Raw genomic sequence first — 25,744 nt, 5'->3', positions numbered from 1 at the left:
AGAGCCCGCTTCACTTGAATTGTCCACTTGATGGCGCAGTAGAGCAAATGAATCATCACAACGCTTCGAACCATGAGTCGACCAATTGGGTGGAAAGCTTCAGCTCATCATGAGGCTTCATCTCACCATCACTAGACGTATGCCCCCAACTCCCCTTCAAAGTCTTTTTAACAGATAGTCGGAGGGTCCCCTTTGTACCAATTGTTATTTTACAGTTACAGCGAATAACTATTTCTAAAAGTTAATTCAATTCAATTTTATTTATATAGCGCCAAATCACAACATAAGTCGCCTCAAGGCGCTTCATAGATACAGAGAAAAACCCAACAATCATATGACCCCCTTGTGAGGGACCAAGCAGCCAAAGCAAAGAGGACACAAGCAAAAATATCTTCAAAAAGGGTTTTCTTTATTTTAACCCTCAAAAAGTCCAAAATTAACAAAATTCAAAACCATACTTAGCAGGCCCATAAAACAGGTCATATAACTCTACAAAAAGTAATTTCCAAAACTTAAACAACAAAGTGAGACACAAACTGACCTAATTAAAAAGACACATGAGGGTAGCTTTTATAATGATTTGGCCAAACCATTTGAACACAATAGGGGGGAAAACAAAAACACACACTAATATTAACTAAGCACAGAATAACCTAACTAAGCCTAAAACACCCCTGCTCCTGGTAAGCCCATGGTTGGTCCTGCTGAGCAGGCATTTTGTCCCCAGAGTCCTCAGCCACGCCTTTTGCCCAGACAGGAAACAGCCACCGCCCAAACCCAGGTAACTCAAAGAAAGAGAAACATAATTAATATAACAAAACATTTTAGAAAAACCACACAATGCTACTATGTGCGCGCCTCATAATACCAGTGTTAGGTTTAACCAAATGATTAATGAAGAAAACCGCAAAGCAAACTAATAAAGTGAAAAATGGACTAATTTACCTCTGTGTGGCTGATGCCATCACACCCCTATGAGCAAGCACTTTGGCGACAGTGGGAAGGAAAAACTCCCTTTTAACAGGAAGAAACCTCCGGCAGAACCAGGCTCAGGGAGGGGCGGCCATCTGCTGCGACCGGTTGGGGTGAGAGAAGGAAGACAGGATAAAAGACATGCTGTGGAAGAGAGACAGAGGTTAATAACAGATATGATTCAATGCAGAGAGGTCTGTTAACACATAGTGAGTGAGAAAGGTGACTGGAAAGGAAAAACTCAATGCATCATGGGAATCCCCCGGCAGCCTATGTCTATTGCAGCATAACTAAGGGAGGATTCAGGGTCACCTGGTCCAGCCCTAACTATATGCTTTAGCAAAAAGGAAAGTTTTAAGCCTAATCTTAAAAGTAGAGATAGTGTCTGTCTCCCGAATCCAAACTGGAAGCTGGTTCCACAGAAGAGGGGCCTGAAAACTGAAGGCTCTCCCTCCCATTCTACTTTTAAATACTCTAGGAACAACAAGTAGGCCTGCAGAGCGAGAGCGAAGTGCTCTAATAGGGTGATATGGTACTACAAGGTCATTTAGATAAGATGGGGCCTGATTATTTAAGACCTTGTATGTGAGGAGCAGGATTTTGAATTCAATTCTGGATTTAACAGGAAGCCAATGAAGGGAAGCCAAAACAGGAGAAATCTGCTCTCTCTTTCTAGTCCCTGTCAGGACTCTTGCTGCAGCATTTTGGATTAGCTGAAGGCTTTTCAGTGAGTTTTTTGGACATCCTGATAATAATGAATTACAGTAGTCCAGCCTGGAAGTAATAAATGCATGAACTAGTTTTTCAGCGTCACTCTGAGACAGGATATTTCTAATTTTAGAGATGTTGCGCAAATGGAAGAACGCAGTCTTACATATTTGTTTAATATGTGCATTGAAGGACGTGTCCTGGTCAAAAATGACTCCAAGGTTCCTCACAGCGTTACTGGAGGCCAAGGTAATGCCATCCAGAGTAAGAATCTGGTTAGATACCATATTTCTAGGCTTTTCAGGGCCGAGTACAATAACCTCAGTTTTATCTGAATTAAGAAGCAGAAAGTTAGCGGCCATCCAGGTCTTTATGTCTTTAAGACATTCCTGCAGTTTAACTAATTGGTGTGTGTTATCTGGCTTCATGGACAGATAGAGCTGGGTGTCATCTGCATAGCAGTGAAAATGCATAGCAGGTCAGTTAAAGCTGACCCTTTTGTTGCATTTGTAGCTTCTCTTGTTTAAATGCTTGCATTAAGGACAGCTAGATTAAACTCCGCCTCTAGAGGGCAGGCTTGCCTTCATACAAATATCAAACCATATGACAAATATGCAAAGTTTTGATTAATACATTTCTCTGTATCTGGAGAAAATGGAGTAGACATTCCTTGCCTTTAAGTTTATTTTTTAAAGCACCTAATAAACAAAAATAAAAACAGAATAAAGTTTAAAAAAAAATTAAAGCAAGTATTAACAATACAAATAAGATTCTGAACAACAAAGAAGTGCAAACAATGTCAGCTGGCATTGGTGTCAGAAGCCTTACCTAACCAACTGGCCTCAGTCAGTCCCACTTGGCCCCCACCCTACCCCCTTCTGTCACTATGCACCAGATGCCTGCTGGGCCACGTTCTCAGCCCTGTACACCAACCCAACCAACCCACGTCATCATCAAGTATGCCAATGACACCACCCTTTCTGATGGAGATGAGACAGCGCACAAGGCAGAGGTAGAGAACTTGTACCACTGATGCTCAGAAAATAACCTGATGCTTAACATCCTTAAAACAAAAGAACTCATAATGGACTTCAGGAGGCACAGACAGGTCCACTCCCCCCCTGGAGAATGGGTAGAATCTGTCTCCAGCTTCAGGTTTCTGGGCACCCACCTCTCCACCAATCTCACCTGGACCCACAACACCAACACCCTGGTAAAGAAGGGCGTTGGTTCTGCTGCTGGCCTTCCACTGTTCTTCAGTGGAGAGTGTGCTCTCCAATGCCTGGGTGTTTGGTACGCAGGGGCCCTACTGAGAACAGGAAGGGTCATTGAAACCGCTCCAAAAAATCACTGGCTGCCCTCTGCCACCCCTGGAGCCCATCACCAGATCCTCCTGTCTCAGAAAAACCAGGACCATCATAGGTGACCCCGTGCACCACGTACAGTTTGACCCACTGCCCTCTGGTCGACGCCTCAGGTCAGTCAGGTCCCACACCTCCAGACTCACTAACACTGAGTAACCCTAATCACTCAGGGCACTCACAGACACACGGACTCTATTCAGGCCAAGTCTTTTTCTTTGCACTACCTCCAAGCACTTTGCAACTTTTTCTCCAATGTGTGCCTTTCTATTGCTTGTATATATCCCTCTTGAATGTATATCTCCTGTATGCTACTTATTCTTGCTGTCTGCCAATTATATTTAATTCCAACATAGTTGGTGTGGAGCAAACACAATTTCGTTGTACATGTACAATGACAATAAAGGGCTATTCTATTTTATTCTATTGTAAAAGCTTGGGAAATGAACTATTCATCCAGCCTGACAACGCACATATTTCTATCTAGTGTTCAATATCCTTCATACTGTGATTGAAAGAGACCTATTTGTCTGTCTGTGTGTCTTTTTCCTCAACAAATTCATATTTTCAGCTTCATCATCTGACCAAAAATATACTAGAAAATGTTTCCAAACTGCTACAGTTTAAATACTCATATCCACCAGGTGGCGCTACATCCTAATTTGAATTCTGCTGTAGAGTCATTTATGGGCTTTCATAGCGTACTGGGATTTCTTTGTAAGTAAAAAAATTAAGCCGAACAAACCACACTTATGTCCATTTGTTGTTCTGGGGTTATATGGGTGACCCTATCTTGTTATGTATTAGATAGATAAACGAAAAGTGACGAAAAGTAAGCATGACGTCACTCTCGGTCTGGCCAGTCGCAGAGGCTTCTGGGTAGCTGCCGTGTCGGAGACATTTTGGATTTAAAGGGGCTGAGCTAGCCGTCAGTCCCAGCTCTCGGTAAGTGAAAAGCTGTATTTCCTCCGTGAAACGTTAGTGTTGTGTGAGCTTGTGTGTGCTTGTGTGCGGTTGTGTGCTTCGGGAGCATGGCTTTTAGATGCTGCGTATAGAAATGAGCAGCTCTGCGCTTTGAAAAGGATGAACTTGCGACATTTAGCCGGGGAGTGGTGACGCTATCGCTGGCTAGCTGAGAGCTAGCTGGGCGCTGAGCGGAGCTCTACACAGATCGGGCAGTAAGAGCTTTCAAAACTAAAGAGTCTTCGATCATTAAAAAACCCACGGTAAACCCATCAAAATTCAAGTGTGACCCTAGAGATCATAACGAAATTGGTAGGTGAAAGAAGAAAATGTCATGGATGGCTAAAGCTATATGAAATTGTGTTATTCTAGAAAAGCGTCAGATGTCAGATTACCTGGTGTGTTTTGCGCTTTGAAGTGATGTCAAAATGTACACAGAGCTTTCTGTCCACATTAGCGGCAGTGCAGTGCTATTAACATGTAACTACCACGACTTTAGGATGGCGCCTCTGTTTTCAGCTGTTTCCCGTCATTATCTTCTCGGCTTGTTTGTGGGGAACTGCGATCTCGTCACAGGTGTCTGATTTTCCTGAATAATACTCCTCGGCATGGTACGATGCTGAAGTGAACATCTCTTCTTTTTTCCTAGCAATACGCAGGCATATTCATTTGTCAGACAGCCATTAGTGGGAAGCAGCCCTCCAGCTGCTGGTTTTGTGTAGTGATGGATGACTGAGGACAGTCAGTGGCACCTCCCTGCTGGTTGTTTCCAGGCCCTGCCACACCCTCTGGGTTGGCTGGCTCTCCTTTGTGTCTCTCACAGTGATACCGACACTGTGTTGGATTGCTGTTTTATTGTGCAGGAAATAAGGATTATTAATCCGGTGGTGTCAAACTTCACCAAGTGGACAGGAAAGGCGTCCCCTTGGGAGATGGCTTTGGTTTCTCCCACTGGCTTGGCTAGGAAGTTGCTGACTCCTCTCTGCCGTTTTCCCCCCATTTCCTCTCCCAGTATGCATCACACCCTTTCTCAAAAAGGGTAGGCTAGTAGGATTGTTTACAACTAAACACAGACAATTTTAAAGAAGACTAGATTATTATCTTAAGATGAGAGTTTTTAACCCTGCCTCACAGACAAAACAAAATGACTACGAAATTAAAGTTGGTAGCAGAGCGTCCACATTTATGCCAGTTGTTATTGCGTTAATCCACTGTTGTGATCTCAGTGGGGGGGAAAGCACTACCTTCACAAGTGACGGTAGTGATGATAGATGGGTTAGAAGAAAAGAGACGGAGTGAGGATGGTGTTGGCCGAGAAGTAAAGTAATAATGTGAATCTTAAGGCATCCCGGGAGATGGAGACGAATGAAGGCTGTAGCTTCTGGATGAAGGTACGAGGCCCAGATTTCCACCGGTTAGAGGGGAGTGAGCCAGTCAATATGGAGTACGCCGACCTCTGTTTAAATTGTATTTCATTCAATACATTGTTCCCTGCTCTCATACTGGCCTCGTGGTGGGAAGTGCTGTAATTGCAGTTGTATGACCTTTGAGCCTTCTTCAAGAATGACTCCTCTAACTTGTCTTCCCGGTCCAAGTTGGGTAACAAGAGCTAAATCGTGCCTATTCTGTTTATATTTTTCAGATTATTTTTAGGCTGCGTCTGTACATATGAGTGTAACTGGTGTGAGTCACAGTTTAAAGTCCACACATCACATCTGTTGAGATCCTGGAGTTTGTGAATTATGATTTTCTTTAATCATAGTATTCAAACCATCCAGTGCTCAACTGCACACCCCTGCTGCACGAGTCAGCCTATGAACATCGCTCGGGCGAGGCGACTGTGTGAGTGACGTATCATGGCAGTGTAAATATTTTCTGACGTGCTGAAGGTAAACGGTATATGAGGCATTTCATTCTTAGTGCCATGATGAGTATTATATGTAAATAAGCTCAGTATTGATATAAGAGCTCCTAGGATGCCAGACCATTTTGAGCCTGTGTCACTGAGGCTGTTCTGTTGTGCCTCATTAGGTCTCTTCCTTTGTGTGTGATGAGTATAGAGGAGAGGAGCAGGCTCTAGATCGGGATGACTCCCTCCCCCATCTGACCTGCTCCTCTGCACTCCTCTGTTTTTGTCCCTCTGTGGGCGGGCCCGTCTCCCGACGTGCACCCAAGCTGATGCTGGTTGTTCTGACGAAGCACTGGGGAAGGTCACATCATCCCGCAGGCAGCTCCTCGTCCTCATCCTCACCAAAATTAGCATTCGTCACTCTCATTACTGTCCAGCTTCATTTCCATTCGCTTCATTTTCACACTGAACGTTTATTGTGTTATTTTGTGTTTGTTTGTTTTAAAAAAAACAAAACAAAGGATCTCTCTTTGGATTAGGAGGGCAGGTTTATGATGCCGTTTGCTGGTGTGTAGCGCTTTTCCTCAAGGAGGAGGACATTATTTCACCAGCTTTTCCCCGTGCCAAACTGTGAGGTTCTGCTCTGCTTCTGAAACCCAGGTTTGTTTTCTGGTACAAGCTGTAGCAGCAGAAAATATGATGAATGGCTTTTAGCCTTTAGCAGCTATTTGTCGCTTTGTTTAATGACTTTGTCATGCATCGCTCTATTATTCCTCTATATATTCCACCTCAGTTTTTGTAAAGCTACATTTCCTTAAAAACTCCATCTGCTTTACCATGGAGCGAGATGAACGTCTGTTAAAGCAATGCGTGTCGTGTGCTTATTGAAATGGCAGGTCATGTAGCTGTGGGCTGGCAGTTTTGTTCAAAATGCTTTCCTGGTATGCATTTTCTAGCAACCTGACTTAAGCTGGAGAACCTTCGGTCATACTTGACCCTCATTATTCTTGAACCCAATGATGAGGTCACTTGTATTGAAGCCTGCATCGAGTGAATGTATACTGCTGCGCACAGTAACGTGTGCATCACGAGGGCACGTAAAAGCACCGTTGGCCTTTTTGTTGGTATAAGAGGTCATAAACTAGATGTGTTGTCTTTCATTTATTTTGCTAGCATACTGCATTTTTGTGTTTCCATTTGATGATATCAGCTATTTCCCTCCCACATGATCTCATAAAACAAAGTAAATGTTAAAGATTAATCCAAGGGCAGAGAACAACAGGACTGCTGGACTTCTCATATACCTCTTTAAACACTTGGGGAAATATTAACTCGAGCCGTCTGAGGAAAGAAACTCCCTAATTGGAGTGCTTTATTAAAAGTAAAGATGCTGGCTCACATGAAAGCACTTCTCTTGTAGACCCGGCTTTCATCCATACAGGTGTTAAACAGCTGAGTCGGAGGAGCTCTACAGGGTAATAAGCTGTTTGATCTGCGAGCAGTGTTGATCTTTCAAAGAAAACATTTCATATCGTGCTCGCAGGAGTGAGGCGTCTCACAGCCAGACTTTCAAACGACTGCAGGCACAGATGAAAAATATAAAGCTGTCTGACACGCCTTCATGCAAAGTAAGGGTCTCTGCAATATTTGCTTTGGCTTTAATGAAGCCTCAGTCCTTTGGCATCTCTGTTGATCGTGCAAATAGAAGTTCTAGTTGATTTGTTTTTGGCATTTGAGTTTCATGGAACTGAGTGAGGGTTTTTCTTTTGTTTTTGTTTTCTTTTGAGTCTTTTCTGTTCGCTTTCATGTTTGCTTTCGCCTTCTAAAACCCTTATCTTCTAACGGCTTATTATTAGATTTTATAATGCATATTATATAATGTATTATATAATGTATATTGTGAAAGCAGTTCTAAGCCAGCACCAAATACAACACTACAGAGTTAATATTTCTGTAGGATTGCTTTTGTACTTTTAATTAGAGTTCAGTCAGTTTGGGATAGAAAAGGGGGCTTCTCTTAAGAGGTTGGCTGTCTCTTTGAATTTTCCATTGTACTGCTCCCCGATTAGAATAAGTATAGAGGGGGTGGTTATATATGAAGTCGAGCGTGCTCCCCTCGTGGTACCATAGCTAATAAGCTCAGCATTGCTAAATACCATTGTTGAAGTGTTTTAACAGCTTAAACAAATGGCTTCATGCTTTACCTGGGCTGTGCAGAGAGTTCAGTCATTTCTCTCCCTAGAGATAAATTTGTCACAAAACAGAAAATTTTGCTTTTTTTTTTTTTTTTTTTTGTATGTTTTGAATTCGCAAATTAATTTAATCTGTCGGATTCATGAGGATAGCAAAGGTTTTAATTAGAGAAAAATGGGTGGTGGGGAGAATTAAGACCGTTCTGTGTCCCCCCCATAACATATAAAATAGTTTTAGGTCACCCATCTCTTATCGGCCCCTGCCGCTGTCCTGCCCAGCCGGAGACCCCAGCAGTTGCTTATTTTGTTGCTTTCCACAGGCTCATTGGCATTCAGTTGTCCACTAGGCAAGTACAGCAGCTGGCCCCTGGCTGGCTGTTCGGCGTGGTACATATTAGTATAATGAATAACACCCTCATGACAGAGCCCAGCTGCAGTTACATGATGTGACATGCACAGGAGGGACATGATTGCCCAAAACTAGCTGTAAACCAGCTGGGTTTGTTTACCATGTTTGATTTAAAGCTGAGTCAAAGTCCTCTGAGAATATGCAAGCAGATAAAGTCATCTTTACAGGAGGTTTAAGGACATAAGAAAGCAGCAGTTAGTCCACCAAGAGAAATTAATCAGCAACTATCTTGATAACTCATTAATGGTTGTGCCTGAATTAAGCCAAATACGCCCCCGCCATCATGCTTCCTGTTGTCACAATACAAAATAAAGAGCTCTTCACTGCAGTTCTTTGGGCCTGTTTTTAGTCTGTTTATTTTCTCTGCTGCTTTAAAAGACAATTGGAAGTGGTAAAGAAGGGAGTGGCTCACTAATGGTGTATTTTTATTTATTTATTTTTTACTGCGGATGGGTCTCAGCTGGTGTTTTTGTTACTGCAAGCTCCCGTTTTTCCTTAACTATTTCTCCTCAGTGCTGTTAAAATGCAGAATGCAGTAGTTCCAACACTGGCTGCACCCCAGCTGGAAGGGCAGGGCTGCGTTTTGCACTGACATTTGCATGATGTAGCCAGTAGTGATGTGGCTCATTGAGTCATAAGTTATCTTTATGTTATTTAGGTAAAGTGTTCCATGGACTCGCCCGAGGGCTGACATTTCTAAAAACGACCATCACATTACTAACTCGCAGAGGTGTTTTTAAAATCTGTCGAGTTGGCCAGCTGCTGTGCTGCTGAAGCTTTTGCTACATCATTCTCTCCTTCAGTCGCCAGTGAATCATGCACCAAGCATGGCTGGCCTCTGTTTGGGTGCTGGCACCAGAGAGAAACCATACTGCAGCAGCTGTGTGCCCTGTGTTACACAGCGAGCTGCAGCCCTGCTCCCAGCCTGAGCTTATTATAGGTGCCAAGTCCCAGCAGTCGCTCCATCAGCATGATGTGTCCCATGGCTCTCAGCTAGGCAATATAATATATATATATATATATATATATATATATATATATATATATATATATATATATATATATATATATATATATATATATATATATATATATATATATATATATATATATATATATATATATATATATGTTATGTTTTATGTAGCCACCCTTCTTTCTTTCTGTTTGTGCTCAATTTGTGTGCTTATACAACTGCTGACGTACTTCTCTTATGAAATTTGAATCTCTAATCTGAGCTGTAGCAATAAACATGCATTCATTTCCCTTTTTATTGCCATCACCTTGCTGCAGGATGAGGTTGTGATCTTATTAGCAGAGTAGCATCTGTCAGAATTAGGAACATACATAATCAGAGAATGCCTTAAGTGCTAATTGTGTAAATGATCATTAAAAACTAAAGATGCATTTGGTTAAAGAGAGGAACTGTACTGAGACGTGTTTTGACATTTGCAGTGAGCTGAGCCAAATTAGCTGTGCTCTTAGGTTCTGTTCTGTGTTAAGCAAGCACAGCTGTATGTTTGACACATCATTATGAAATTGTTACAGCTGCTGCTGGAATTTTCCTACAGTGTCTCAGGCTTTTCCTCCAATCTTTTACAGGTTTCCCTGAGCTAAAAAGATGTCCACCATGGTGTACCCACGGGAAGAGAAGCTGGAGAAGCTTTCTCAGGAGGAGATCATCTCGAACACAAAGCTCGTGATCCAGGGTCTCGAGGCCCTGAAGAACGAGCATAACTCCATCCTTCACAGCCTCCTGGAGACCATCAAGTGCCTAAAGAAGGATGAAGAGGCCAACCTGGTGCACGAGAAGTCCAATCTTCTCCGCAAGTCAGTGGAGATGATTGAATTGGGCTTGGGAGAAGCACAGGTATGACTGAGAAGTTACAAGGATTTACAGAATTGTATGTTTGAACCTAAAGAGGAGATTCAGTTTAACCACGCTGATGATATGAGTGAAAGAAAAATTTGTGTGTTGTCAGACAAACAGAAGGGTTTCTAAAGTGGTAGATTTGTTTTATTATCTTCTTTGGTTGTTCCTGCTTCCTCACAGCTTCCTCATTCTATACTGAGCCTGTGCTGTGATCATGATTCACTGAAATTCAGACCCAGTTTATACTCTGCCGCCCTGTCACCGTAACATTTTGTCCTTGATAAATATCGCTGCTCTTCAATGTTGTCTCTATCCCAGGTGATGATGGCCCTGTCCAACCACTTGAACGCGGTGGAGTCGGAAAAGCAGAAGCTGCGCGCACAGGTGAGGAGGCTTTGCCAGGAGAACCAGTGGTTGCGGGATGAGCTGGCCAACACCCAGCAGAAGCTGCAGAAGAGTGAACAGAGCGTGGCCCAGCTGGAAGAGGAGAAGAAGCACCTGGAGTTCATGAACCAGCTCAAAAAATACGATGAAGATGTCTCACCCACTGTAAGTAATGATTATACAAAGATTATAGGCCTTAATGTGGGATTAGATTGGTACATTAAAGAGAACTGATTTTTGTGTGTATATGGTCTGTATTGCAAGAGGCATGTAGGAAATATATTCGTCCTTATTTATGTTCTTAACTGGAACATTTTCAGCTAAATAGATTCAAGTTGGATTTAGCATAAGAAGGGAAATGGAAAAAGACTTTAGTTTTTCTTGTAGTTGCTGATATAACTCTGAAGGACACGAGACTGTCAGCATAATTGGCCGCAAGGAAAAAAACTCACTGTTTTCGTTAAAACAAGAAAACTTTGCATTCCTTCCTGGAATGAGCCATTCTGGTGTGGTCCTCATTGATCTGGTGTCAAGGATAAATCTCTCTATTTTCTTACCATATTGTTAGTCACAGATAGTGGATGCAGGCTATTACAGCCTCTAACTGCTTAGCTGAGCAGGGGCCCATCCAGCCAGAGCCGGAAAGTTCTTGTCTTCCATTTTCCACATTAAAGAAATCTTTTAGTGAAGACGGATGAGTGCAGTTTATCCTTAAGATCTCATTTATCCTTTCAAGGGGAAATAATTCTTGAATAGTCTGTTTAATGTTCCCATCCTAATTGTTTATGATGATGATTATTACCATTTTTGTATTTGTTAAAATAATTTTTGTTCATCTTTGAAATTTACTCCTTGTGATGTATTATTAAGGATGATGGTAAATGAAATCTTCACTTTTCTAAATAACAGGCTCGCCTCATCTCTCCCTGTTAGACGTTAACACACATTTCACATGTCTGATAAAGGCAACTCTTGAATTATACCTGTTGTTCGTTAGAGAGTCTGACTGGCAGGTTTTTCATCCTCTCAGCAGGAGGAGAAAGACAGAGAAACACCAAAGGACTCCCTGGATGACCTCTTCCCCAATGATGAGGAGGAGCACGGCCAAGGAAGTAAGAACAAACGGCAACAATGACTCATCTGATTATCTGAATAAGAGAGAGCTGTCTTTCTTGGTTTGCTGTCGGGATAATATTGAATAAATTGTGTCATGCATGATCTCGGTGTAAAATAACCTGGCTACCTTATTCCAGGACAGTGGTGTGTGTTACAGTTTTCTACTCACTAGAGCCAATCTGACCTTTTGATTTTGCACGTTTCCTTTGTCCCCCACAGTGCAGCACCAACATAACAGTGCAGCCGTGGTCGCAGCCCAGCAGGGAGGCTATGAGATCCCAGCACGTCTGAGAACCTTGCACAACCTGGTCATCCAGTATGCCTCTCAGGGCAGGTACGAGGTGGCCGTGCCCCTGTGCAAGCAAGCTTTGGAGGACCTGGAGAAGACCTCGGGGCATGATCACCCTGATGTGGCCACCATGCTCAATATCTTGGCTTTGGTGTATAGGTTAGAAAACATACTGTGTTTGGCTTTTCGGTGCCGTGTATCCTGTTTTATTTGTTGAGCTACACATGGTGTTCTCTGTTTCTCCTTTGCACAGGGATCAGAATAAATACAAAGAGGCAGCCCATCTGCTCAACGACGCTCTATCCATCCGTGAGAAAACCCTGGGCAAGGACCATCCTGCTGTAAGACTTCACGGTTGCCATGGCTACCATATCTTCATATGGACTCATCCATGTTTAGACAGATCAGATTAGTTATCTTTTGTTTGTTCATAACTCCCAAAGACTCAATAGGAAGGCAATATTCTTTTTTACTGTCCTACTCAATCAGCCCGTATAGATTTTTCCGACTATTAAAGTATGGATTTCTGACCATGTGCCTGCAGGCTTGAAGAGATCAGTCATCAGTGTTCAGTGTCTGCCTGTACATCCGGCATTAACCATTGAATCCTTGCAGTTTTAATACAGCAACCAAAAGGGAAACGTTAAAAGACACCGTTTCCTTTTTGTGCACAGATGTGTAAGACTACTAACACCGAAGCACTAAAACTCCCCACAAAGCCTAAAGGAAGCCTGTAAAGCTCAGCTGCACTGTGGCCTTTGCAGTTTGTCACAAGGCACTTACTATCTAGGTTTTTCTGAGAACACTGAACAGCATACATTTTCGGACTATGATAATTCCTTGAAAACAGTGAATTTTGAAATCTAACCTGCCAGTACAGTCATTCTGGTTTTTATTTTTTCCAGGTTGCTGCCACCCTGAATAACTTGGCCGTGCTGTATGGAAAGAGAGGGAAGTACAAGGAGGCCGAGCCTCTGTGTAAGAGAGCTCTAGAGATCAGAGAAAAGGTAGGCCATATCCCTGGATTGCACCAGCAGGGCACTGCTATCGAGGTCTCATCTCAAGGCTAAACCAGTGAACAATTAGCCCATTGTTATAAAGTAATTAACAGTGGTAACATTTCCAAAATGTCAGTCAAAGCTAGTGTAATACCAGCTACTATAAATAGGAAAAAGAGCAAATGATTTTCTTAAATTGTCTGTGAAGTTTCCACTGGGAGCCATTCCTTTGTCAGCAGGGAATTAGGGTTTAATTGAGAGCGCAGCTGAAAATGGATAGCAGGCGTTGGGGGAGCGAGGAAGGAGATGGATAGGAGACATGACAAAACTACCGAGCTCAGCATGGTACAAAGAGTCTCTCTTTGCCCGAAAGCTCTATTCTGTAGCCTCGCTATTGATCGGCCAGCCTTTTATTAGATCTCCTGAGTGCCTGCAGCAGGCTGACGTGCTGCCTGGTGAAAGCAGCAACAGGATTTGGAGCTATAGAAAGGAGAGATGCACTGAGGCAGAAAGACAACCTGAACATATACTTTTCTGATATCCATCAGGTCCTGGGGAAGGACCACCCAGATGTGGCCAAACAGCTGAACAACCTGGCCCTGCTGTGTCAGAATCAGGGCAAATATGAGGAGGTGGAATATTACTACTGTCGTGCCCTGGAGATCTACGAGTCCAGGCTGGGCCCAGATGATCCAAATGTGGCCAAAACCAAGAACAACCTGGTGAGCGAGAAGTTGACAGGAAATCCACTCGCATGGTCCTTTTTCTCGTCTTTCTTTCAAACCTTTCACTTCTAATGCTGTACTTGTTGATAAGAACTGCAGTCTCTGTTGAGCTGTGAGTGTAACGAGGTAAACGCAGGCAGAGTTTTCTTTGGTTGCCAACAGACTCGATCATTTGTTCTGTCAGCCTTGGTCTCTGCGGAGGTGTTGAGCTTGTATATTGGTGCCAGCCTGCAAAGATTCCACTTGAAATGTCTTTTAAACTCAACTGTTTTTTTGTTTTTGTTTTTTTCCCCTCCCTTTTTCTTTCAAAAGGGCACGACTTACTTCAACACAAGATTTTTATAAAAGTTAGCAATCAATTTACTCTTGCAGCATAAGATTTGTCACCTCAAAAGGTGTTTAAAGAACTGTTTCGTGTCACTTAGCATTGCTTAAAGAGCACAAGGTTAGTAGTCTTTTATCTGCTGTTCTGCTGCATCTTCAAGGCTTTCCTTTTCACTTATGTCCGCACTGCCTCACTGATGATGGAGAGAATTTATGTACAGCGAGGGAGGCAAAATCTGATCCAGTAAGCCCGTTTGGTTCAACACTAAAATCCCCTTTTACCTCTTTGTTCTTCAGGCATCCTGCTTTCTCAAACAGGGGAAATACAAGGAGGCTGAGATTCTCTACAAAGAGATCCTGACTCGTGCTCATGAGAAAGAATTTGGATCTGTTGATGGTAAGGTCATATAATGGCTACTGGAGCGTGCATGTATAGCAGTAAATGTTTAATTATATTAGTACAAATGAGAATTTTTATTCTTACCAGTGAATGACTATAAAATGATCTCAGGAGAACTGCAGCTCAGTAATTCAGCATTATTTTGTTGTTGTTTTTCACTTTTCTTATCCATCCACTGTTTGTGCCACACCAGCGAGCAGTGATGGACAGGTGGTTAAAAAGTGGACTTGTGTCTAAGCACGGTACCAAGCTTCACCATTCAGAGGACTCGATCTTTCTGAAGAAATAAAGAGTTTGCTTTGAAAGATGAACTCTTGCAATTTTCTTCTCTTTTGGTTTAAAGTAAGCTTTTTTGTTGGCTTTCCTCCATGGATTAGACTGACTGCTTTGAAAAAGGAATAAAAGTCACTTGGCACAAAGCAGCGCTCTGACGCCTTTTGACAAAAACATCCAACTTTTTCAGAGAGGTTTATTCTTTGTGTGTCACTTACCTTGATAATATTGTAAGATTTTTTTTTTCTTCTTTTCTTTTCTTTTTTTAATACTAAAGTGCTTTGAAGGTTAAGGTGACGCAACTTGAAGCAGCAACAGTTAACCATAAATATTCTTTCTTCTTAAGGTGGCAGCACTTTATGCAATAATCATGTTTTATCTTCTTTGTCTTTATTACCTCAACAGTAGTATCGTCTTCCTCTCTACACCATTAAAAACAATTTTAATGGTGCTTTTGTACTGTCTGTAATTTGTTTGGGGACGAATCTGCAGTAAATTTATTAAAGCTGTTACACTCGTACTCTATTACTAAACCACCAGCACATCAAGCAGGTGCAGATGTTTGCCTAAACCAGTAATGATCTTTTAAATGAGTTGCAAGTTTGCAAACAAAATGTCATAAATAAATTCCCTTCTTTACACCACCTGACCTGGAAACCCGAATCAGCCCAATATTTGATGTGCTCGCACATGCACAGAGGTATAAGTAACTGTCCCAGGGTGTCAGCAAGATGGGTGCTAGACTTTCCTCAGTCATGACCTCACTTCCTGTTAAGTCTTATTTCTGTTGGCTTAAATAGTTAAAATAATGCTTGACTTTTTTAATGCTTGGTCAGATCTACTGTGCCATCAGTCTAAAATCTTAGATGGATTCTGGTGAATACTTGGAAAAATATGAAGCCTCAGAAATGTTATAAAATCCATTATGGTAGTAACTGGAATAACCCGTTGAACCCACATTCATTTTCGACCCACTGGTGGCGGTACAGCACTTGAATACTTAATAATTCCTTTACCCCTTCGCAGCTCTGCCTCCTTCTGAAATGGCTCAGTCACATGTTTCCAGATTCACTCTTTAGCCAAAGCGACACACGTTCACTCTTCCACCACATGTAGCTGATTTCACTTTTCCAGGCATGAGGCTAATTATTTAAAATCCCAACGCATACACCATCTCTCCTGTCTGTCTGCAGCTGACAACAAGCCCATCTGGATGCACGCCGAGGAAAGGGAGGAGAGCAAGGTGAGCGGCTCTCTGTAACCGACCTCGCGTGAATTTGAGCAAAAGCTAAACAAACAAAACTTGTTTCAAACAGCTTTTCTAACACAAGGCTGAGAAATGAGGAAAGCATGCCACTTCGTTATAATAGAAATGCAATCCTTGAACTAATCCCCGGAAGTTAAATGATAGTTAAACATAAACACAGGAACACAATATTGCTCATTCATTTGAACCACACCCCTTCACGTTTTTCTTCCTCTTCTCTCTTATTTACTTCCAGGGCAGGCACAGAGACAATACTCCATACGGAGAGTACGGAGGCTGGTACAAGGCCTGCAAAGTCAATAGGTGAGGCGGAGACTGATAAGAGTGTTTTATACAACATGGTCACGTGACAAAGGCAGAAATTAATTATTTAATTTGCTTTGTATGTCACTAACTTGTATCGGAAGCTTTTTTTTTTGTAAAAATATTATTTTTAGACTTGCGTAACTTATGTAACTTACTTTATTTGCTTTGTTCAGATTCAAATAACGAAACTTGTCTGTGCATCCAGCCCTACAGTAAACACCACCTTGAGGAACCTGGGGGCTCTGTACCGCCGCCAGGGCAAGCTAGAAGCTGCTGAGACCCTGGAAGAGTGCGCTGCGAGGTCTCGCAAGCAGGTCAGCATAGTTTTCTACGTGAAAATAGTAATATGTTCCCCATGTTAGCACAGTGAATCTCATGATATTTCTTTCCCTTTCCCTACATTGCTATGGATCCAGAGCAACACAGTAAGTTGATTTGTCTCTAACTAGAGCCTCCACTTCTCTCCCCTAACATCACTCCCATCTCACAGTCATTTAAAACGTGTCCCAGTGCTTTGAAAGCATTAATAGGGGAAAGGAAACATGAAATCACGTTTAATTCCTCCATTTAACTTTGCACTCCTGCCAATATTGACATGCTGACGGCTACATCAGTGCTACTTCTGACTGTTTTTGTTTTGTTTTTTTCTTTTTTCTTGCATCTGTGTGTTGCACCCATCAGGGCATCGACCCAATCCACCAGACACGTGTGGTGGAGATCCTGAAAGATACAGAGGGCGACAGGCGGAAGAGCAGGGACAGTCTCGCCAGCGTTAAGTATGAGAGCGGCTCTGAGACCGGCGAGGAAGTGAGTATGGGCGTGGAGTGGAACGGGGTGAGTACAAATCCACTATGGTTGAGTCAACGTGTCCGCTGGCCTCTCTGGAAAAACGAGGCTGTGTTGGTAATATCACAGCGAGGGTGTACTGGTACAGGATGCTCAGAATAAAGGACAAAGACGTGTTATGTGTTTAAAAGGAGAGCCGAGAGGATTGCTTTCTGTTAGGTTAGTGCAGTGAGGACAGCGACTCCGCTGGCTCAGAGCCCATCAGGAAGCCCTCAATGAGTCCAGACTTTACCAAATCACCTGGATGACCTTGTAATTATGCGAGTCATCACATTGAAGCACACTTTATTTTGCTTTAGTGGATTATCCACTCAAAAGCCTGTTCTCGATTTGGGCTCCACCCAGTGAGCTATACCTGTACCAGTCCACCATCTCCCTGTGAATATACCACCATGAGATTTAGCTGCAAGTTCAAAGTGTAACGCTGATTGAGTGTCTTGGCATGCTGCACCCTCTTTATTTTGACAGCATCAAAACTCAGTTTTGGACTCCATGTTAACCTTTTTAATAAAGGCAATTTTTCTGGCGATGCTTTTGCACAAGTGAAGCAGTAACTATGAGGCACAGGTTTAGACTGTGGCACCCTGGCAACACATTAAACATTCATATGCTCAGAGATATAGCCTGTCTAAATCTCTAATAGGATGTGTCATGTTTCTGCCATTAAGCACAACTGACAAGGTTCCTGATATCGTCGGTGCTCGTGCCTCTGCTTGTCCCTCTGCTCAGTAATCAGAGTGGATGATATGTAAGAGTTCATCCTGCTGCCTTATTGTAATGTTCACTCTGGCTGTTAGCTGCACTTTTGGCCTTTTACAGTGAGAAAATAGGCTATAAAACATGGCGCTCTATGCAGTCAAATTGGCACCGCTGTTGCTGGGGCGCAGTTCACCCCCAAATAATGAGACTTGCATAAGGCATGAGAGCGTTGGCAGGGATGCCTCATCTGAGCCTGTGCCTCACCCCTCACTTAAGTGCAGCCACGCCCTCCGCTGCGCCAACCCAGTCCAAACATGCATGCAGCAATGCCAGCCCGCTGGGCCTCCCCTCCCCTTAACAACACACACTAACGCACGTCATGTGTTCAGTGTGTTTTCACTTGGTTGAGAAGTGTCTTTTCTTTAACCTGATGTCTGCTGCTCTGCACATGTTCATAAGCGTAACACGGCTACTCCACACTGCTTCACAGCGCACTGCAGCAAATGTTAACGGCATGTGTGTCTGCATCTGAGCGTGCACCTGTCTGTCTTTGAAACATGGCCTGGCATCCAGAGGTGTGTGTGTGTGTCTGTGTGTGTCTGTGTGTGTGCCTGCATTTCATTAGCCAGCGTGTAGCTATAGCAGCAGGAGTTAAACTGACTCAGTTCAAACAGAAAATGTATTCATGACATTCTCATGCTTTTTCTGACTATTTTCTAGTCATGTTAACTTCTGCTTTTTGACTAAGCAAGTTTTGTTTTTATTTATAACAAATTCCATCCATCCATTCGTTTTACACAGCTTAAAATGGTTATTGTCTTTCAAAGATTAGTGTAGGAAAGAGTCTACTTGTGTCTTGCCGCGTGGTGATGTGGTTCAGAGCTGTCACTCACCTTTGCTTAAAGTCTCATCTCCTCTTTCTTCTGCACTCAGTCTGCTGTGTCATTAACGTTGTGGAAGTTGTTTACATGCTTCAGATGTCTCAAAAAGCACTTCCTGTTTTGCTATTAAAGTGGCGCTTGTCTAGGAAATAACCATGAGACGACAGCTTGTCAGCGCGTTTGTGCTTGTGTACAGGTTAATTACTGACGTGTATGTGTGGCTCTTGTTTAAAAAAAAAAAAAAAATTGCATGATTCCACTTCCTGTGTGTCTGTAAGTGGTCTGCTTTAATATGCTGCCTTTTTAGCTGCATGTTTTCCAGATTTCACCTTCTGACTTTTTTTTTTCCTCATCCCCCTTCCCCCCCTTGTGTTTGTCAATAACGTGCCTCCATGTCAATTCCTCTTGCCATGACAACCAATCAGCCTGTCAGTCAAATTTGCTCTTCTCATTCAGTGGATTGTACTCTCCCCCTCTCCACACAATAAGCTTGGGTGGGTTGGTATTTAGGTACTCGATGAGTAGAATAGATTAGTTTGTTAGTCAGGTGAGGACGTAGGTGGAGGATCGTGTGTTAGATGCAGCTTCTGTGAAATGTATACTACTTAGGTTTATTCATGTCCCACCATCAGTGTGATAGTTATCGAAGTATTCCCATTTCAGTGCTGCTGCTTGCAGATGTCTCACGTCTGCAGTGCACAGTCACCGGCTGGGCACTGTGTGCCAAGTTCAGCCTTTCTGGTACCCCAAGAGGAAAGAGAAACAGCTGAGTCACGGTGACTGCAGCCAGCACCTACTGCTTCACTTACCTGCTAGTGTAGCATCTAAGACAGATGTAATCTTTCAGAGAGAATCGGAGCCTGATGCTCCCGTATCATTTACCGTTTACTAAATTAGGGTTTAGAAAAAGAATAATCAGCCTCCAATCTGCAGGAAGTTACTGAATCTAGTGCAAGTCATGGGTAATTTATCAAAGCGTAGATGTCTAGAGTAGGAAGCCCAACCCAGAGCTCTTAATCTTACGATGTGTGCCTTCTTTTTTTTCTTTTTCTTTTTGTCTGTTTCTCTCTTTTATCAGGCCTAAGCCATCAAGACTATTCCTCCATCCTTCTCTCCTTCCCCAACACAATAGCAAAAGGATGTGTGTTGTCATTCCCTCTGGCCTTCTCTGTCCAACAGCTCCTCTGCCATTCCTGATGCTCCCCCCTCTCCTGCGGCAGAGACTCAGAAAGCCCCCCTCCTGGTTGTCACCTCTCTCCCCTGTTCAACTGACAGCTGCTGGGACGTTTGGTCTTCTCACCTCTGCTCTGTTTTCTCCTCCTTACTTTCTCTCTCCCTGTCCTTCCCTCTCACTAACCTGCGTCACCCCTTCCCCATGTCGGAACTTCAACTCTTTCTGTCACAAAAAAGACAAAAAAAAAAAAAAGAAAGTCATTGTGTGTAATCTTTCCACGTGAGGAAGTAACTCGCACATTTTTCCTCTATTCAGACCCGTGTGTCTTTACCACAGGGGCACAGCAGATTTATTTATTGGCTCATAAGAGGAGCAGCCATTTATTGAAACAAGGCAGAATAGCTCCAGACATCACTCCAGCACATAACCAGATAAAGCGCTACAGATAATGAACTTCCACGGTTACTCTGCATTGTTCTCACTCCAAATTTGTTTGCCTTGAGCACTACAAATGACAGCTAACATCAAAGCTAGCATCCAACCCGGTGCCTGTATTTAGCCATAATTGTATCTTTTTGGGTTTTTTGCCAGTGTGTATTTGACAGTTTGAACTAACGCCTGCGATCAAATGCTTAACAAGTTTTAAAATGAATGGTACTGTATAGTTTGACACGTTGACAGTCAGCGGGAAGAGTAAAGGGAGTGTTGCCAATTTTGTTTTGGGGTTGTTTTTTTTGTGTGTTTATAGATATATTTGCTATTAATTTGTTTTGGTTTATTTTGTATGAAATTGTTTACATTTTCTAAATACTTTATTATTATGTGGCTCAATATAAAGGCAGTAGTATGTCAACATTGCGTTGCCCGCTGTGACGGGACCGGAACAGGATGGAGGCCAAAACGTGACGGCAGATTAGCCAGATCACAGCAAGCTGTTGTGTCGCCATGGTAATTTATTTTCAGCTTCTGCTTACTCGCTTCAGTGTGACTGTTTCAAGCTTTAGCAAAGGCTCTACAGTCACGTGCATTTACAAAGGGAATTAGCAACATTGGCTGACACTGTGAAGCCCACACAATAGCAGAGACCTACTAGCACAAACACTGGCCACCTGAGTGATCTCTATATAGTTTAATAAATGGGCATAAATGCCCACAATTGCCTTGATCTGTCGGTGTAGCAGTAGAGGATAGCATCGTAAATCAACAGAAACCTGGATCCTACAGTAGTTGTAGTGTGTATTCATGTGTATGTTTGGTGGTACAGTCGCAGCGCCCGCTATGGATGCTGTATTTTGAACACAGTTTGATGGACTTTTTCTCACACAGTTGTTTGCAAGTAAACAGTCGGTGAATCATGTTTTTAGACACCAGGAGTACAGTGCGAGTGTTTCCTCAAGATCAACATTATTTCAGATGTTTAACTAACTGAATGTAAATGATTTCACATCTTGGAAGTGTAATAGTAGGCTGTATTAATAGTTGACAAGTGCATTCACTATATGGCTTTTCATCATGCTACTCGCCTTGATTCTTCATTCCTTCCCATGCGAACACCTATACTTCTAATGCAACTATGAACAAAATAAATAAATAAATAATAAAAGACTGTCCATCACATAATTATGGCAATATTGTTGTGTTAGTGGAATGCTTATTTATTGAACTGTCTGTTCTCGACATATGTAGTGTGACTTTCAGTTTCCTAAAGAACATAAATGGAAAAGTCTATAACGCACTTAGTAAGTAGGATTGCATTATAATTACCATTCTGCATTGTGAAGGTTATTGCATCGACACTTGTTGGTATTCTCAAATAAAGTTTTTCCATTTGTGAAGTCTGTCTTTTCTCTGCTTCTGATGCAAACAGACACACACACTCCTGCTTTGAGGTTTTAATGTCAGCTGCTGAGCCAAACAAGCCACAGAAATCGCATCTGTGCACACAGCTCCCTCTGCTGGTACTCCTGTAGTAGTGCAGTGTGACAGCCACTTTATAGAAAAAGTTCCGTTTTATTTATATTGCACCAAATCACAACAGCAGTCGCCTCAAGGAGAAAAGGACACACTGGGGAAAGCAAGACAAGTACATGTTGTATTTGCTGATTAGAAATTAAAACAGACACTTTACAAATTGGTTGCTATTACACTTAGACACACACGCACAGGAGAATCTAACAAATGAATGAATGGATGGATTATTGCAATTAACTTTAAGGTCATTTTAAAATTTGTCTGAATAGAACATCCGGATTTTTATTAGTATGCTACTGACAAAATAAAACTGTCATATTTAAGTAAATCTTACAAATAAAGCTATTCGTTTAAGGCAAATACGACAAATTAAACTGGTTACGCTGGTTTCTATTGGGCTTATGTAGAAGTGTGTCACAGTTTGTGTATGAAGATCATCAGATGTTTGCTGTGTTACCAAGTCCCAGGAACCTAAAACTGCATATCTACTCCACTCGTGTAACCATGGTTACATATCTTCTTAAAATCAATCTCTGCTTTCTTTCTGCTGAAAATGAACTTCAGATTATTCAATTTATCAGACTGCAAGGTTGCCGATTTCCTTCCAACATGAAGTTTCATGTTTGTTTTCCTTATGAATCAAACCAGCAACGATACGACAGATCTCTGTGTGGGAGTGAAGTAATAAGTGCACAGTGAGAATATGAGGTGTCAAGAAAAGCAGCAAAAGCTAATTGTCTCAATGAAGATGTGCCATGTGTTAATAATGACTGTATATATATATGGCACTCAGCACAACCTTTGGATCAAGCTATAAAGACTTGCATGTAGATGTTTCCAGCTCCGTGACACCTAATTTAATTGTGTGAGGCACCACGAACACGTCGTTTGGCTGGGAGCAGCCGATTAGAACGCGTCGTGATGTGCTACACGACTCAAGCGAAACACAAACATGCATCTTGATAATTGATGATTACTGGCTAATGATACGAACAGGCATGTTTGCAGCGGGGAGTGTGGATGAGCTAACGAGCATCTGTGTGTGTCTGCAGGATGGCAGTGGAACCCTCTATCGCAGTGGCTCTCTGGGGAAGCTCAGGGATGTTTTGCGTCGCAGCAGCGAGATGCTGGTGAAGAAACTGCAGGGCAACGTACCCCCTGAACCTCGCAGCACCAAGTAATAACTCAAGCAATCCTCTCTTGTGATGGATGTTTTACTTTATAAATGATTCCAAAGAAATGTACTGCTTCTACAAGTTCTCAGAGGGCTTTTCTAGTCTTAATGACACCACAGAGCCCTTTACATGATAAGCCACATTAAACCTTTCAACATATGTTCTTAGTGCAATTTCTCTCCACTGAATTTAATTAGCAGGTCACACTTTATTGGACATTTACTCCCCAAACGTGGTCAGGCCTGGTTTTGTGTGTGTGCTCTCCTCTCAAAGAAACAAATGCCTAATCTTTGTTTTCTTTGTCCATCAGTATGAAGCGAGCCTCTTCCTTGAACTATCTGAACAAATCTAGCGATGAAACGTTCCAGGTGATGATCAGTTTTTGTAAAGATTTGCATTTTGTTGTTGTATTTATTTATTTTTGAATGCTCCACTTGAACCTGTGCTGTTTCCTTGCCAGAATCGAGGGGGCAGTAATTTCAGGGAGAGCCGTGGGCTCAGCTCCAGCACTGTGGATCTCTACTCTGGAAACTGAGCAGCAGGCGGTTCTGTTCACCCATCCAAAGACACTACTCCCCCTCCTCTTCCTCCCTTTGGCCTTCGGCAACAGAACCGTCGGACAGTGTCGAGTCCAGCACGCATTTTGTCCACACGCCTGACCCAAAGATCCTCTTAGATTCCCACTCATCAGGATGAATACCTACGTAACCAGTCTGATATTTTTCCCGTTGCCACATTTCTGCATTTCCCTCGTCGTAGTCCTAATGTCTTGTTGCCTTGGAGCCTTGGTGCCTCCTAATTGTGGCCAAGAAAACCTGCCGTACCTCATCTCTGCCCTTAATTCATAATCACTGACTCTGCACTTTGAGTTCGCCTCTCGCCATAAATGCCACCTTTTGACAGTAATAACCGATTTTTAGTTAAGATTACGTTTTTCTTACATGTAAATAAAAGATACTTTGTAGACTGTAGATTTATTTTTGCCTTCGACGGTAGATAAAGATGAAAAGGTTTTGGGTTTGAAATGACGACATGTAACGTTTTCCTTTTAATGATTTGCCCGTTGAGATTTATTGCGATGTTAGGGGTGTAGCTTCAAACTTTGGGAAACAGGGTGAAGATGTTTATTCTACTGACGTGACTGTGACTGAAATTATAGCTGCTGCTTTAACCACTACAGCTGATCTCGTGCGTTGCAGAGAAAGACACAGGTGTAATCGTGTAAACCATGGAAAGCACTCCTTAAAAAAACAACAACTTGTGTATGTACATATATGTGTGTGAAAAAGTAAACCAATCAGGACTGAACTGTTCATCCTGAACAGTGGTGCCATGCAGGACTTGACTGCTGTATGTTAGTCCACTCTGCAGGTTTGAGTTGCCAACTCTGAGCACATCTTTCTGTAATGCTGTGATTGGGGATGTGTGATTTGAGTGTGTTGTTTGATTGTATTTTTCGTGTCGCTACTCAAAAACAACTGGAATGGGTTTTTTTTCTAATTCCCTTATTTTGCCTTTGTTTTCATTTCATTCTATGTAATAAATATAAAGGATAGAATATGATCAAGTGCTCAAATTTCAACAAGTAGAAAGCGCTTTTCATTTAAGGGGACAGTTGCACACGCGTCTGTTTTGATCTGATACTTAAAACGACCCCAGTTGGTGTCTGATCTTGATAAAAGAAATAAAACCATTTTCTACTCAGAATTGAATTCGCTTGAATATCTTCGTCTTATCCACTTACGCTCTTCCACCAAGCGAGATCTTACAACGTCAGACTCCAGTGTGAGTGTGGGAACTCGGGGAACATAGATGTCTTACTAAGATGCGAGACTTCTGAGTTTTCCTCCTCCCACCTGGTACAAATCAGCGTGGAGGGGGTTTATATGAACCCATACTCGTGGTTTTGGGTTCTGCTGAGAGCTGCCGGATTCCCTTTTTTCCTGTTTCTAAGAGGTAAGTGACTAGCAGCAGAGTTAATTATTGCATGGGAGCTGACACCATGCCCTCAGACACTTCAAATAAGAGTGGGACTACTGCCTCTCTTTCCTCCCTCAGGAATTCATTTTGTGAATGAACTTGTTTTCTATATCTGCCCCCTTGAAAAGGTTTTACTAACCCTCTATTAATCCTCTAAAGTGTTTCTGTCAGCCACAGTCATCCGTGGGCCAAGTGGACCAGCAACGTGGCTCTGGGCCCACACATATCCCCAACGGTGGCGCCAGCAAGGGGCCGTCACCTCGTGGTCAGAGTGATGTGAACTCACAGAAGGTGTTAACAGGGACATGCATTCCTGCTGAGGTCTGTGAGGTCCCCTCAGTATTGTAGAGTCTTTACTTTAAGCTATAAAGACGACTGTTGTTGTGAATCGATGCTTTTTGTATGCATAACACCGAACTGAGAGATAGTACAACATTAATTAGGTTAGTAATATGCAAACACGTAAAAGCGTGCAGGAATTACAGAGTGAAAAAAATCTGACATGTGTTTCTTTTGGACCAGTTATGTTCAATTTGTAAATCTTCTGCATAAAAACAACTTTAAGATATTGAAAATATAAAACATTTGAATAAAAATCTGAATTATTTG

General features: G+C 42.4%; 1 protein-coding gene and 1 long non-coding RNA gene across 10 annotated transcripts; one reads left to right on the top strand and one right to left on the bottom strand.

The window, feature by feature from the left end:
* Positions 1-388: 388 nt before the first annotated feature.
* Positions 389-4,988, bottom strand: LOC145419635 (uncharacterized). Its single transcript, XR_013900945.1, has 2 exons — positions 4,400-4,988; positions 389-1,116 (listed from the first exon to the last, which is right to left on the bottom strand). It is a non-coding gene; the product is annotated as an uncharacterized LOC145419635 (long non-coding RNA).
* klc1b (kinesin light chain 1b) lies at positions 692-24,862 on the top strand. 9 transcript variants are annotated; one of them, XM_080287832.1, is made up of 16 exons: positions 692-781; positions 10,057-10,324; positions 10,646-10,876; positions 11,742-11,823; positions 12,047-12,275; positions 12,370-12,457; positions 13,022-13,123; positions 13,663-13,836; positions 14,461-14,560; positions 16,030-16,079; positions 16,339-16,406; positions 16,615-16,723; positions 17,091-17,243; positions 23,033-23,157; positions 23,466-23,523; positions 23,616-24,862. In XM_080287832.1, the coding sequence occupies exons 2-16, from the start codon at positions 10,076-10,078 to the stop codon at positions 23,688-23,690; spliced, it is 1,893 nt and encodes a 630-aa protein (XP_080143958.1). In that variant the 5' UTR covers positions 692-781; positions 10,057-10,075; the 3' UTR covers positions 23,691-24,862. The 9 variants fall into 9 exon arrangements, with proteins under 9 accessions (XP_080143958.1, XP_080143961.1, XP_026045032.1 ...); XM_080287835.1 differs by lacking the exon at positions 692-781 and adding an exon at positions 3,887-3,986 and having other exon boundaries at positions 11,745-11,823; positions 17,091-17,216; XM_026189247.2 differs by lacking the exon at positions 692-781 and adding an exon at positions 3,887-3,986 and having other exon boundaries at positions 11,745-11,823.
* The last annotated feature ends 882 nt before the right edge of the window (positions 24,863-25,744 follow it).

This window comes from Astatotilapia calliptera, chromosome 13 (genome assembly GCF_964374335.1).
Source record: "Astatotilapia calliptera chromosome 13, fAstCal68.1, whole genome shotgun sequence".
NCBI classification, from domain to species: domain Eukaryota; kingdom Metazoa; phylum Chordata; class Actinopteri; order Cichliformes; family Cichlidae; genus Astatotilapia; species Astatotilapia calliptera.
Note: the sequence above shows the minus strand (reverse complement) of the source record. Positions and strands in the feature narration are given on the sequence as shown.